At 34.2% G+C, this 15,829-nt stretch overlaps 1 protein-coding gene across 2 annotated transcripts in view; it reads right to left on the bottom strand.

The window, feature by feature from the left end:
• Positions 1-15,829, bottom strand: part of EXOC2 (exocyst complex component 2) — a 128,008-nt gene that overhangs the window by 29,432 nt on the left and 82,747 nt on the right. For both annotated transcript variants that reach the window (XM_082291326.1, XM_082291327.1), the window contains exons 18-23: positions 15,250-15,330; positions 14,276-14,335; positions 13,363-13,424; positions 12,399-12,465; positions 10,314-10,430; positions 6,287-6,428 (exon numbers count right to left, since the gene is read on the bottom strand). In XM_082291326.1, coding sequence (XP_082147452.1) covers positions 6,287-6,428; positions 10,314-10,430; positions 12,399-12,465; positions 13,363-13,424; positions 14,276-14,335; positions 15,250-15,330 — 529 coding nt within the window. The remainder of the gene's footprint in view (positions 1-6,286; positions 6,429-10,313; positions 10,431-12,398; positions 12,466-13,362; positions 13,425-14,275; positions 14,336-15,249; positions 15,331-15,829) is intronic.

Below are 15,829 nucleotides of genomic sequence, written 5' to 3' on the forward strand. Positions count from 1 at the left end.
AGAAAAGTTAGGGTTGACAAGTATGTCGCTGCGTAACTACAAATTAAATATGCCTTTTGATATTTAATTTTTAACTGTTGAGTACCTTTTCATCAGGCTATTGCCATTAGAAGTTTTTTATTAGATTAATAAATTAGACAAATAACAGATAAAAGATGTGACAAGTATAACAAATCTGATTTAGCAGATCTGACGCACTTTATCTTTTACTGTAATAGTGGCATTTGATATATTTGAAATGTTTCAAACAATGATCCCTTAACACACCAAAGAAGAAGAAATTCAGATTTAACTCTGCTATATTCAATTTATGCCAAGTACAGAATGAATATCTAAAAACCACAATCAACTTTCAGTTGAAAGTGCAAAATCACCTAAAACTTTCAAAGCTCTGTGAAATTTTATATACTACAACCCCCCTCCCCAACATCTGACTACACAAGCGAAACACAGAAGATACATATTTAAACAAGATTGTTAGAACAGCAGCTGAAAAACTGTATGCTTGTGAACTCCGAGTGAATGCTGGCTAGACTGCACAGCAGCCAGCATTTCAAAATAAGTTATGAAGAGATATTACCGTATCTGAATTCCTCAGAAAAATAAATGAACATCAACCTTTTGTGTGGTAAACAAATCCTCACATACTACAGTCTTTCATAAATTAATATAGTAGTTGCATATGTAAACAACTTAAATACAATCAAGCTTGCCATGTTATGAAAAGTAATTTGAGATTTGCATGCAAAAGCTCACATTAATAATCAAAAAGACTGAATGCCCACATACCACAACTACCTTTGCTTGTATTGCACAAACAATACACAGAAATTTCTTCTATCCAAATTCAGAGCAACCACCTCATTCCTTCTCCAAAAGTCTACAGCTTTGCAAGTAAAAAAAGATCAATTTTTAATATAAAAAAAATTATGTAAAAATATAAACAAAAAGCTGCCTAATTTTGTCACATGAATAAGACATAACTTATGCTTTTTAAGCTAGAAATAAAAAAAACCCCAACAAACACAATTTACTACCAAAAAAGAGAAGTATGAACAGGAACAAAAAACCTCCTTGTATGTTAAACTATCAGATTGACCAGTATACACAAAAAACAATCCAAAAACATACTTGGCAACTGATTAACACTATGTTTCCTATTGTTCCTTTCATCTCTTTTAATTATGTTAATAATGTAGAATAAATTAGAACAATGTTTCAAACAAGAGAAAAGAACTAAACTAGATTTCACTGTTGCTGCATGTTAAAATTGAAATCTGTTGTAAAGACTCAGAAGTCTACATTGAAACTAAAATGAAAACTTAAATGAGTTATTTATTAACAATAAATCTAATTAAGCTAATAAAACTGCCTTCTAACACCAGCAGTCACACCTTAGATCAAAATAAAGAGCCAAATATAAAATTACTTTGTGCACAAGCTCTGACATTCAGATCTTTCATACTGAAAGAGCATGCATGTTGAAAAACTAAACAGTAAAAATTTTAGCACATAGGCTAAATGAAAATTTGCCCCATGCAAACAATTGATCCTTTTTTTATACTTAAAACTGTAACAAAAAGCATATGTATAAGGAAATATCTGATAATTATAGGACAATTGCCTAAATGAGCAAGGCATAAGCTTCTTCCACACTGACAGAAACATGGTACCACACTTGAATAGTATATATTTTTCAAAGCTTCCTCAAAAGACAGGCCTCTTAATTTTTTCTAAATTCTTCTTCAGAACTGTTCATTTAATGTTCTTCTCATTCTTGTATTTTCCTATGAATTTTATGATGCAAGGAAGTGTTGTCCTCAGTACTTACAGACAGATCCCTGCAGAGCTGCCAATGATAAATAGTGTAAAGGTTTTGGGATAAGATTTTTCTGAATGTTCTATACCTTACAAGACTTTAGCTAGTCAAATTAACCATGAATGTTCAAACTGACAGGATTCAAAGAAGGCATTTTAAAGATAAAGACAACAACGCTTGAGTTATTTACATGACATAGCAAACTCTGAGGACAGAAACCTACCTGCACCATTTTTCCCCCCCCAGATTATGCTTTATTCACTTCTCAAATGCTGTAACAGCTGAGGATAGATTTTTGCCTGTATCAGTTCCACTTAATATAAAAACCAGTTGTATTTCCAAATCAGCTGTCATTTTATGTAGCAAGTCAAGTGCACTCATGTGGGAAAAAATATTATTTAAAGATGGAATTATAAATTATTGCATTTGTGTAGTTTTTCTTTGTAGATAATTTTTTACTGATATGGAAAAGAAAACAAACAAAAAACCAAATTGGAAAACAGAGAATTCCCTTACTGCATTCGTCTACATGGCTAAACAACAATATTGGCAACAAATAGATGTAATTTCTGCACTGGAAATTTATGTGGATTTGATTAATTTTGCTGATGATATAGACCTTGACTTTTGAAGCCTTGATTCTCAAAAAGAAAATGTTGATAGCGCTGTCAAGGCAAAACATTTAGGCTATTGCTACTTAGTGGTATTGCCTATATATAGCATTGCCTGTAGTGATACTCCAAGTATACAATAATTCATACATAACTTCTGTAAGCTGTGCAAAGAAAGTAATCAGTAATACAAATAGGCTGTTATCCCTAAAGGATGAAAGTGCAAGATCGAGGGGATTTCTTCAATTACACAGCAGCCTCTGGTAAGCTCACTTGTCTAGTGAATATCAGATTTCTCTGTCCTTTTATTTGCACTTCAAGCCTGTCTCTTGTTTGAACAGTCCCGTGCAATCCATTAATTTACCTAAATAAAAATGGATTACTTAATTTCATTTCTAAATCCTACCCTAATTCACGTTTTTAACTTGCTCATCCAGTCCTGGTTTCCTACCTTGCTCCACCTCCATTCCTTACTTGATACCAGTCTTCATGACAAGCTTTTTGTTCCAGTCTCTCCCTCTCTTGCAGTTACACTATTTCCTATCTCAGCATTAGCATCCTCCCCTGAATTATTCCATCTACCCAAAAGCATTACTTCCAATAGTCCAGATCAAGTGTCCTCTGCAGACAGCTGTTCAGAAACAGCCATAGTCTTGAAGCTCTGGACTGGACAGCAAATTCATCACCAGAAAATTCTTAATCTTGTTCCTAACCAAATCATGAGTGTTTTCATAAGCACATTTTCAAAAATGTCCCTTGCAAAAGATGTATCATGGCATCAACATGCTCCCATTCTGGTGAGACTTTCAGTGGCCAGATGGGTGCTTGAAAGTTTCCGACTGAATTAGGGAAGTTATTTGTCTTTACCTTACCTTTTAAGTATGTGCGAATTGGTGTTTTGACCTCTCCTTTCCCTTCAAAAAAAAACCTGATCTTGTCAAAATTTCTCTTTTTACTATCATTAGTACTATTTGAAAGCTAATGCAGAAACAACACATAAAAAAAATCTTCACTCCAAACTCTAATGTCCCAGCAATCATCCAGTAAGGATGCAACACTACACATCACGGATAGCACTATTCAGGGACACACACAACTGAGGTCTAAAGAGTTTGCCTTGCCATTCTTTTTTTTTAATTCTATTTTTAAAAATTAAGGCTATGAAATTCAAGATCCAAACCAGACGAATTAAACAAATCAAATATTTAAATTTTGCAGTTGTAAAGATTACTGAAAACAGGTAATAGTTTCTAATATACGATTTTTTCTTAAGAAATCAATATGACACTTTAACAAATCCTTGAGTGAACGATGTTTGGCTCAAGTTAGACCCACTCCCAGTCATATGTATGCTATTTCAGTTAAATAAAGTAGGTATTTTTCATGCTCTTGGAGATTAAGTGTAACATAGAGCTTTGTTTGTTTTGGGTTTTTCTAAGAGGAAAATAAAAAAAGATAGCATGTCTACTGCAGCATTAACTGCATTGCTTAGATTATGTACAAGTATATTTTCTCAATTAAAATCTTACTGTACAATTTAAAGTTGTTTGTGACTATCAGTTTATTGAAAAAATCAATTATATGGCTGTTGGGTGATCTTTTTTCTTTTTTAAGTTGAATACTGGAAAAAGTCTGATTCTCATATGCCTCACAAAGAGGCTTTTTTCTTCCAGTCCTTTTCAATAATGAAGTTCCTCTACCTGCATGAAGAGGTCACTTATTACTCACTTACTAACTTTATCTTCAGAGCACCAAATCTTTCCAGGGTCAACGAACCATTGCTATAATCAAACAAACTGAAGGTATTCAAAGTTACTCTTTGTCCAGGTTTTGGCTGGGATAGAGTCAATCTTCTTTCTAGTACTTGTATAGTACTGTATTTAGTATGAGAATAATGTTGATAACATAACCACGAATCAGGTGCTGCTGAGCAATGCTTACACTAAGTCAAGGACTTTTCAGTTTCTCATGCTGGCCTGCCAACGAGTGGGTGGGGGTCCATGAGAACCTGGGCAGCTTTTCCTGACTGGCTAAAGGATATTCCATGCCATATGATGTCATGCTCAGTATACTCACTAGGGGGAAAGCTGGCTGGGGGCACACTGGGCATTGGTCAGTTGGTGGGAGTGACTATTTTTCATTTGCATCACTTGTCTTTCTTTCTTCCTGGTGGTTTATTTGTTATTTTCCTTTTCATTAAAATTTATTATTATTATTATTTTATTTCAATTACTAAACTGTCCTTACCTCAACACACTTTTTTTTACTTTTACCGTTCTGATTTTTTCCCTCACTCCACCAGGGCAGGAGGAGAATGAGAGAGCAACTGTGTGGTGCTTAGCTGCTAGTTAATCATGATACTTTCATACCAATAGTCAACAAAGTACATTTGACAGAGGTTAATTAATCAGAAAGGTAGTTCATCAAGGTGGAGAAGCACAGAAGTGTCTATATGTTCCTTTTTAACATGTCTAGCTTGGGGATTAACAAAAAATCCCCAAACAACTTTTCTACTATTTTGAATTGGCCAACACTATCATATGTAATCCTAAAAGGGTGTCTCTAATATTCACTGTCATCAATTTTTGCTGGAAAGTTCCGGAGAAAGTATGTAAACCAACAATAAACAGGACAACAAGAAGGCTAAGGCCCACCTCTATCAGAAATTCAATATTCCCTTTAAACAAAAAAAAGACTACAAAATAATCCTAAAGGCAATGTGAGCCTAGTAAATACATGCCAATGCACTAGATCAAGAAATGAGAATATAAAAAGCTGACACAACTTCTTTGTCTTGGTTAGCTGGTGGGAATCCAAACGTGCAAAGTGAAAACATACTTCAAATATGATGATAAGTTATGAATTATTCAGACACATTTTTGAATGTGCAAGATGAGTATCTAAGTTATTTCCACAGTACATTGTATCACAGAGTATATTCTGAGCACAAAAGTACTAACAAGAGATGGAAGAGACACTTTTCTCTAAAGCAATAAACTCTAAGATCCTTGTGGTTTTAAGCAAACAAGCACCTGCAGCTCTTGATTCACAGATTGCCAGTGTGCTTCTTGTAATTACCTCCATATCCAATTTTTCAATACAACAGAATTTTTACTAAGTCTGCCATAGACAACTCTACGAAAAAATCAAAACAAGAATGTACAAATTGATTAGAGACAAGATCACCTTCAAAATGCCATGTACTATGTCACTGCAACTAATTTCTACTTGGTATTAACCAGGCATATATGCGATAGGGGATTTAAATGTATCGGTTTTACATAGGACAAATTACATGTTCACAGGACCTAAGTGTGCAAAAAAGGCAGACTTATTTATATTATGCTTCCTCAAAATAGAGGATCTTAAAGAATCTGAAGAATGACTAACATCTCAGTCATTTTAAACACCTTATACCTGCCCTTCAATGGCAGTTTGCTGAACTACTGTTATAATGTGCATTTTCTCATAATTTTACCTTTTCAGAACTGCAATTACATCTATTATCAAAGTAGCCAGATTCTATTAGAAAATATCCCAAACTACCTCAATGAATTTCATTAGAAAATAGCAAAGATGGCTTTTATAATTCTTTCTATTATATATAAGCAATGAAGCAAAATAATCACAAAAAACAAGTATTAAAGAGATTATCAATAATGAAAGCAGCTTTAATCATTTGGGGGTATTTGAAAAATGATTTAGGAATTAAGTAAAGTCTGTGAGAAAGAACTCATAATGAGAACATGTCAAAAGTTAAAAACACCGACTAGAAAAAAGTTTTTAATTGTACAGTATATTTTAGCTCCTATCAATCACTGTTAAAATCATTCGAGTTTAATAAGCAGGTATTTACCTGTTGGAATGAGACAATCTTTCCAGTCAAAATATCCTGCATAAATGCCAGGTTCTAATGACCCAACTATTGGATCTGCCTTGAATTCAATGTACATTTCAAATAGTCTTTGATCCAGCTCTTTCAAGGATTCCATACTAACCTAAAAAATTAAACGAAGAAAAGGAAAGAGAAAGAACATGGTAAACAGTCATTAACTAAAAGAATTTAATCACACGCCCAAAAAATTTCCTCATGTCTTCTTTAATTTCAGCAAAAGGCAGCAATTATTGACACATTTCAATTCATAATTATGTACATAAAAACTTAAGAACTTCCATATTATCTGTCCTTTCTACCCAGTATAATTGTTTTCCTGATTGTATTCAGCAATAGACATTTTCGTGAAAAACACAAGGAATGCCTAAGCAGGCAGATATCTACTGGTATGATTTTTTTTTCCTGCATGTCAGGAGGTCCTTATCTTGCAAAGTAAACAATTGAATTTTGTGAATGCTTTAAAATATTTAAAAATAAAAATTTCTGTCATTAAACATTAAGATTTTTATGTAATACTTTAGATCTATAAATTTTAATTTTACAATTTCTCAATGTGTTTAAAAAATACATGGTTTATTAGGAGTCTCTGTCTTCTGAAACTGAACATATGGACTTCCCCTCTCTACTTCAACAAATCTCTGTACAATAGAACCATAAGCTGCATCACATTAACATCTACAGAATTCTTCTCTTTGACAGCTCTCCATGCATTTTTTTGTAATTCACAGAACTCAGCCACTCTGAAAGCTGAGGGGATATGGATAGTTTGTTAATTGTATCTGAACAACTTTAAATTTTATACAAGGCTTTTTATTAAACACAGGTATCCCCTGTAATTACAGCTTCTACAAAAAAATTCTGTAACTCAATGTAGAACATCAGTACCTAAATACAGTAATGGATGCTATATGCAAATAAAATGAAATTAAAATTAAGATATAAATATCATGTGACTTCTGCTGAAATGTATTTACCTATATAAATAAGAGCTGAAGCAATGCAAAAATAAAGCTTTTAAATTAGTGTTCATTTTCCTCAGCAATTAGGGGAAAAGGCACACACGCACACGCACGCATATATATGAACAATAATTTCCAGAAGTAAAAGGGTTTAAAAGTGAGGTCTGCTTTAAAAGCAGGTCTCTAGATCAGACTGGGAATTCAGAAGAAGAAAAGACTCCTTACCATTCCTTTCTAGGGATTTAATACTGCAAACTGCAAAATAAGGGTTGAAACTTATTACTACAGGCATGTCTCTAAATTGTGTTCTATTCTGGCATGCCTACATTATTAAATGAAGAGAAAAAGGAACTGCAATATTTGAGTCAGGAACAGAGGCAGAGAAATCTTCAGGAATGAGATCACAAGGGTAAGGGAAAACAGTTGTTACAGATGAAAGTTGATGTTAGGAAAGTTGGGATGGCGAAGTAGGTGCTCAGAAACAAGACACACCACAACTTTCCTGCTTTTCTAGGTGATGAACCTTCTTTGATTTGTACACAAGAGGATCTCTATCCCAAAGGCAAGCTTTCTATAAGGCATGAGAAGATCAAGGCTATTTTCTTCCTCTTTTCCTTCTACCTGACTGCCATTTTAAAAGAACACATTTAAAAAGGTACAGAAATCTTGCTCTTTTTTCCTCTTACACAGGTTTCAAGACATTTGTCACTTAAATTTCTTATGATTAGGGAGAGTAACAACCCTTAGACCATTCCTATTTAGCTTTGAACTAGGGGGAAAAATAAGTTTGAGTGCCAAGTCCCTGGAAATATGCACCCATTCAAAGAATCTGTAAAACAACTGCTTCAATGTTCCTTAGCAAAGTGTTTTAGAATTAAGGAATTCCACCGTCCACTTCTGCAGCCATTCACTACAAAAGATCATCTTCACATTCAGTACAGGTTTCTTTGTTTCATACAAGTTATCCTTAACCTGTTTCAGGTTCAACACACAATTAAGATAGTGGTAACCTGGTTTTTCAGCTGGTGGAAAGATTGCAAGAAAGAATGAACAATTAATCTGAAAGTATTTTGAGCCCAGGACTGGGGTTGAGAAGCAGCAGAAGTCCTTAACATCAACCATCTACACCCATTTTCCTGATCCTTAAGTGGGTTTAATGCTCACAAAAATTATACAATTCTCACATTGTTTGTCTTTCTGCTATGAACATTCCTGTGATTACAGTTTTCAATTCTTGCATTAAAGTCTTTTTGAGCCTCTACCCTTCCACCTTATCTAATTATCAGAACTGTGGAAACAATTTTATTCAGAAGCTTAATCAATAAGCTTGGATGAATTTTATGGAATACATCTTTTTTTCCACTTCCTAATTGAATAAACTGATGATAAAAAGTTGAATTAAAGAATCTCCACAGAGAAGTACAAGAGTCATGAGTATGTGCCAAGGTAGCATGTGCTAAAAGCACAGTGTAATGTTTGGCTGCTTTATGTAATTTTGTATTTGGAACACTTAGAAAAAAAATTGAAATAACCATATAGAATGTAAGGAAATGTTCTTGGCTACCATTTTATAATTTCTGTACTTCAGAATATTAGATAATAATCACTTCCCTACTAACACAGGCAACTTTAAAAAGACCAACCCAATGTAAGAATAGATAGTTTTTTCCTAAAACACAGTACAAAATTCACTTTAAAATTAAATTTATAAAGCTGACAGAATTTAAAAGTATAATTTAATTTCAGTCTTCTCAGATAAAAACTAGTCTTTAAAAAAAGTTTGCCAATTCTTTATTACAATTTTTTAATCTAATATTTAAATAAATTAAAAACTTTCAGAAGTTTAGGTGACAGAACAAAAAACTGAAACTATCAACCCGCCCCTCTAAACATCTGTGAGCTTCCATTGTCATTAAAAATAAAGAGCTCAAAAATTGCCCTTTTATGATGACTATCTAATTAATCCAAACCCTCCCAGCTGGCGTTACCAACTGACGTGTCCCATACATGCAGTATTGCACCAGTCAGAGCTTTCAAAGGGTTAACAGAGACTGCAAATTAATCTGCCATTTCAACACCTGAATTTGGTAATTTCTAAACATACCAAACTTTTAGTGGCACTACTTTGATGTGGCTGTGCAAGGCAGGGTGTTGAACACATACATAACAGATGTCTTAGCTGCTTATATACACAACACTAACTGTACCGAGCTCAACTCGGTAGCAAAAAATGGCACTATCCAGAGTAATTTTCTATATTGTGCTAACCATACAAATCACAGCAATCCCTTTCAAATGCTATTCAAAACTATTTAGGCTGTAGAAATTCAAGCAACATTCAGGCATAATGGGACTAAGTATGTACTACATAGTTGAACAATCAATTTGAGTGAAATACTGTACTCTGTACTGGAAAAGATAACATTTTACTTCCAATCAACAAATATTTCTGTAAATAAACTAGCTTTATGGTCCTAAGGATTAAGTCACAACATTTCTCATAAGAAGTGATTAATCTTTACAAAAAGGCAGGAAAATGAGACAGCTACTGCCACCCACTTTGACATTTTCATTCTTTGAAAAAGAAAAAACAACAACCCCCCCCCCCTAAAACACAACAAAAAACCCGTGAACTAGTTTATGAACAAGAGCTATCAGTAATGCAGATTTCCAGAAGAAATAATTTATCAAGTATATTCCTGAGATAACAATCTTTTACTCTCTGCATTGAGAGAACACAGTGACATTAAACAGCTTTACTAAGAAATCAGATAAGCTCTGCCATTGAACACACAAGTCCTGAACAAGAGCTCACATTTTCTACACCAGCTACTTAAGCCCTGTAAGAACACACAGAACCATATCCTTGTTGTTGTTGTGTCCAACTGATGCTTGGAGCCCCACCCATTTATGGAAGGCTCACCCAAGAGTCATTTTGGATGTCTGGACACTTGCACCTACTTTCCACAGAAAGTAAATCAAATAAAAATCTTCAAGCAATGCTACTTCATTCCAGTGCTCTCACTTACTTGAGTTATTTTATCAACACCTTGGAAGCCATGTTTCTCAAAGTGTTCAGCTATATTTAGGAAGGTATGACGTTCCAGGTAACGACAGTTACTAAGCGCAATTAAAAGTCTCTGCTCCTAAAAATTTAAGAGAAGAAAGAGTATACCAGTTAAAAAAAGAAGTATCAGCATAACCAACACTGTAAATGTATACAGAGTACTTTACTGACTCTCTGTGCATAATAAACATCCTCATAAATAAAGTGGGGTATGAAAATAATTTTGTCAATAAACTACTGAGAACTGAATGAGTATCAGGTGTGATGACTGAACATGCTTCTTCTTATAGGATCCGGAGCATTCATTGGAACAGTTGTGACTAATACAGAATTGTGGTTAAGACTTCTTTACAAAAATTAGGTTTGGACAGCTTTCCAGGAAGCTGTTTCTGGATTTTACTTTGTTTCAAGAAATACACTAAGAATTATGACCATCATAAAATCAACTGAAGATCATCTTCACTTTCACATGAAGCTGGCTAAAACAAGAGAAGCAGGTACTGAACAAATGCACTCAACGACTCTAAAACACTAGAAGGCTCTGAAGTACGTTATATAATTTCAGCAATTTGAAGAAATTCTAGGTGGTTATAACTTAAGTCTGTTCTTCAATGATTTTTTTAACTACAAGGGAGGCAAATACATTCTGGAGTTGAGATATCACAATTGCCTTGCCCTGATCTTGATATAACAAGATACAGTTTCCAAACAAAGAACCAAACAAGACAGAACTATTTAAATAGGTTGGGTCTTCCCTCTTCCCCTCTCCTTCTTTTGATTGCAAACTATTTTTCTACCTCAGGTAAAAGTTAAAAATCAACCGAGAAAATATTTTGAAAACAAAATTATCTGACAATGAAGTCACCATAACAGCACTGATCTGATTAAAAATGGTATTGGTTTTCAGACCCAGAACTCCTGACAGTTTTGTATTTCACTAATATGATGACTAGGACTGAGAGTTGCCTTCTACTCTAAGTTATAATCAGTCAGTATGCAGACTATTCGAAAAATGAGAATTTAAAAAATGCAGCGACCAATCTTACTCCAATCCTTCACTTTCTCTGTTCTCATTCAAGAAAGAGAAGACAAAATGTCTTGTGATTTACATAAGAAAATGATACCATGGAACCATGGAAGCCAGACATTGTCTAAAATGATAATTTCTTTTTTTTTTTAAGTGTTTGTACCTATGACATATGGGAAGAAGCCACAGCCACAAGTTAACAATTAATACCAAATCTTATGTGTTGCAAGAATAACATGATATAAAGAACTAGTTATTATAGTCTACAATTCAGAAACTTGCCCAAATTTGGCAATCTGTGATTCTTTATTGTAGCAGAAATTCTTATTGCTCTTGTAAATTAGGCACAGTTGGGCTTCTGACAACATTTAAAACCTGTACTAAGGAATATTAATTTCAGAAGAGGTTCTCATAGGTTTCTTGCAGGTGAAACCTACATTTTTTCATCAGCTGCTTAACTGGAAGAAAGTGCATTCACCAAAGTGTCAAGAATATTAAAAATCTTTTTCCAACTTCCTAAAACCCCAAAATCAAACAAGCCAAACAAATAACCAACGCTTACTCTCAGTGAATTTTCTGGGGAAAACTGTATTACTGAATATCTGTATCTTCATGGGTTCTAAAAAGTAACTAGTAATCAGACTGATTCTAATCTAAACCAAGCTCATAAATCAAAAGTCAAATCCTCAGCTGACTTAATGCCAGTGCAATTTTCACTGGTTTCTGTGACACCATTTTAGTTTCTGAGGACTCACTTTCAAAAATCATTTTCATGAGTTACCTTAACATAGTACACTAAGATACCATAAAAACCAGTGTTTTCAGGAAGAACCTTATAGCCTTGTATTTTCTCATGCTGATGTGTCTAGGAAATGCCTATAGAATACAAAATTATTCTCTATAAAAAAGGAAAATGAAATAAACAATATTTATAATAGCATAACAATAAAAAAGAGCCACATTCCTGTATCTCTGAGAAATACTTTCACATCAGCTTTTAGAAATAAAAGCCAAACTTACTGAAGAAAGACTTGACTCTTCATGAATGCTTCCAAACAAATCCGGAGATGAAACATCAACTGAAAGACTAGGAATATTGGTTAAAAAGTAAGTAGTATAGTGCTTTTGATTATTTGATACATGGTGGATTCAAATGAACAGGAATGAAACGGAATCTTGTTTCAAACCCCTCTTACAATAGATAACAAAGCAGCCCATGTTCAGTTTTTCCAAGATGCCCACAAAGCCTGCAGGAGGACCTTGGTGGTCTGATAGTACCATTCTAGCTACAGACCTTTCCATTCCTTCCTAAAGCATTTTTCTTTTCTATAATTTCTCTGTTTTGCCACAGATTCTGTTTTTACACCTATCCAGCCAAGGTCATCTGAGTAGGAAGAAAAAGAAATTGCATTAAAACCATAGTTAATTTGCCCTTTCTAATGCATATTGCTCTATTTGCCAAGTCTCTGGCTTTTCACAAACAAATGTTTGTAACTCCTGGAAGCTCAGGCTACTCTGACTTGTTTTGATCTCTAAAGTAAGTGGCTCATAAGCATTTATTGAACAAACAACTTTCATGAATTTAGCAGAAATACCAATAGAATCAGTAAAAAAAAACAAGGGAAGAAAAGATAGGCAGGGGATGTTTCACCATGACTGGACGTTACTTAGTGACAAGTGCAACTGATTCCATGTAAAGTCATGTCAAAACCAACACATCTGCTTCAACAGCTTCTGTCACTGAATAAAATGGTATAAGTACTGTAATATTGATTATCTTGTACAATCTTTATTACATGATGCCACACAACTTTTTTTGACATAAAAAGTACCTGCTCTTATTCCAAAGCATCACTACTCAGAGGCAAAAGTATTCACAAGAAATATGAAATACAGAAAGGATAAAACCACACCCCACTGAAATTAAAGACTTGCATCCACAATTTCAGAATACTACACACAAATCCTGTTTCTTTTTACTTACTGTGATGTATCTATGTCACCATCAGGTTTGGTGCTCAGTTGTTCCAAACAGTCTATAAAGCCCTAGGAAATAATAAAGCACGATCTAAATTTTTTGCCAGAACTAAAAAAAGTTCTTAAATTCACTTTTACTACAGTCAATAAAAGCAGAATAATCATCATCACCTTTTTTTGTCTTAAACCTTACATAAATACAGTAACATTTTAGTTACTACTTTTGAATGCGTATTTTCTATTTTGTATGCATCATAGTTTACTTGTAGGAAAACAGTAATTTTCAATACTGGTAAGTCATTTTCATGATGCATGTCTAAAATGATGCAGTGATGATCTGCTGATTAGCATGGTTAACAGTTTTCACATGTTCAGTCTGAACAGTGGATCCCAACTAAAAATTGCAGAAGCCTCACTAGAATCCTTTTATTGCTTTGGCTCATGATTTCTCATTTGAGGAGACTATTAAAATGCTTGAGAAACCGAAAAAATGCTATTACCTACTTTCAAATCAATTAAAAAAAATCCGATTATGTTAGAAAGAACACTGTTTTCTGATACAAAAATTAAAAGCCAGATCTTCGGCTGATGAAAATCAGCATCTCTCCTCTCACTGCAGCATATAGATGTTAGATGGCATCAGCTCAGCATGTGTCAATTGTCAGTAAAATCTTGAACAATCACATTCAGTAAAATACTTGAATGTGTCACTTACCCTCAGAGGATTTGCCATCACCAGATTTAGCTAGTAAACTCTACCTACTTTTAAAGTCAAACATTTCTCAGCATGCCTGAGTGTACCAGAGGAATAACACAGTCATCAACTTAAGATATCTTTCGGGAGGTGAATAAGGTACAACGCACACATTTTTGATGGTCATTTGCTTTGACAATTTCATACTTCAAAGTGCTCAAGTTACCTGCATGATCCCAATGCTTAGCTGGCACACATCCTCCTGTGTTTTCTGCTGTTGGAAAACCTGCAGATGCAAGCATATTATTTCAGCAGAACAGCTTCACATGGCATTATTCTAAGGAAGGCCTGAGTAACTTATCCCTAAAGAGATGACACAATTAAAGGAATGGCTGCTGGGACACTGTTTTCTTATGCATCAATTTCAATTTTTCTCCATCCTAAAGATGGGAGAGAGAATACAAGTCCCAGTAAACAGTTTGATAAGCATGAGGAGATAACACAGTAAAAAGAAGGAAGAGCTTGTACACGTGATATGTGTCATTGTTGGCTAATGGAATTGCAGCAAAAGCTCCCAGGATATTTCAAGGTCTTTATGTTCTAAAAAGAAGGATTAATCATGCAGGTGAATTCACTGCAGATTCTTTTCAATAATGTTCATTAAGAAAATAGACAAGCTAGTCATAAAGATTAATGTGAGGAGAGAGAAAAAAAAACAGGAGAGTTTGAAAAAGTGTTAAACTCCCTTACAGCGCTGAAACCTGAAAGAAAACATCAATGTTTCAATCCATCAGGGCCTCAAGGCACTGAGTAGAAGGGGACAAAAAGTTGAATTTAAGTCTTTCAAGTAATTTGAATCCAATAATGAGTGAAGAGTAGCTCCTAGGAATGGCCTCTCCCTTTTTTATTTTAGATTTAATGTCTACTGCTATCTGAAAATAACATGAGTAGCATTTTTTTTTCAAAAGAACAGCTTTAAGGATTTAAATATAGCTTCAATATGCCCCATACACACAAATTACCCTTAATAAAGGAAGCACAAACATAAGTCTAAAACCTAGCACAAGTGAAAAGGTGTACATGGGAAAAAAAATAAAGAGGAAAGTTATATCCTTGGATCATTCTCTGGAAGTTCTTTTAATATAAATTACTACTGGTTTCAGAAGAAGGACAAAAATGAAACCACAATTCAAAACTTACACTGGCTTCTCCAGGTTTGCAGTCCAGCACAGTTTTAAGAGATTGCAAGGAATGAATAATGCACTGTTCAAACTGGGATGGCTGAAAGTCAAACAAGTTGTTAGCTGTAGATATACATGCTAAATATACACTACACAAATACATAAAAACTTAAAAGCTATATGGTAAGCTCTCTATTTCCAAATGATCCCAAATAAGGGGTGGGGGGAAAAAAAATTCACACTTCATATATTACCAGAGGATCCTTTCATAGTGATACACTTCTGTAAGTAAGTTGTCTACAGAATTATTACCATAGATCAATGTACATTTTTTTATCTGAATGACAAACTTTAACACCAAACAGCCTCATATAAAAGGCTCATGAAAGCTTTTTAGAGCTGTTTGTAGCCTTACAGATGCCTGTTGACACACTCTTTCCTCCACTCCTTGATCTGAGCTGGGATAGAATTTTACCACAGATGTGCAGTATTTCTGCGTTGTATTTCAGCAAAAGGTTTCTAAGAAAATTGGACTGAAGCTGCTTTTGAATGGAACAAAAAATGGTTTGAGGGGCTGTTGTTTACCCTCAGGTTTCCAA

Source organism: Coloeus monedula, assembly GCF_965178545.1.
Source record: "Coloeus monedula genome assembly, chromosome: 1".
NCBI classification, from domain to species: Eukaryota; Metazoa; Chordata; class Aves; order Passeriformes; family Corvidae; genus Coloeus; species Coloeus monedula.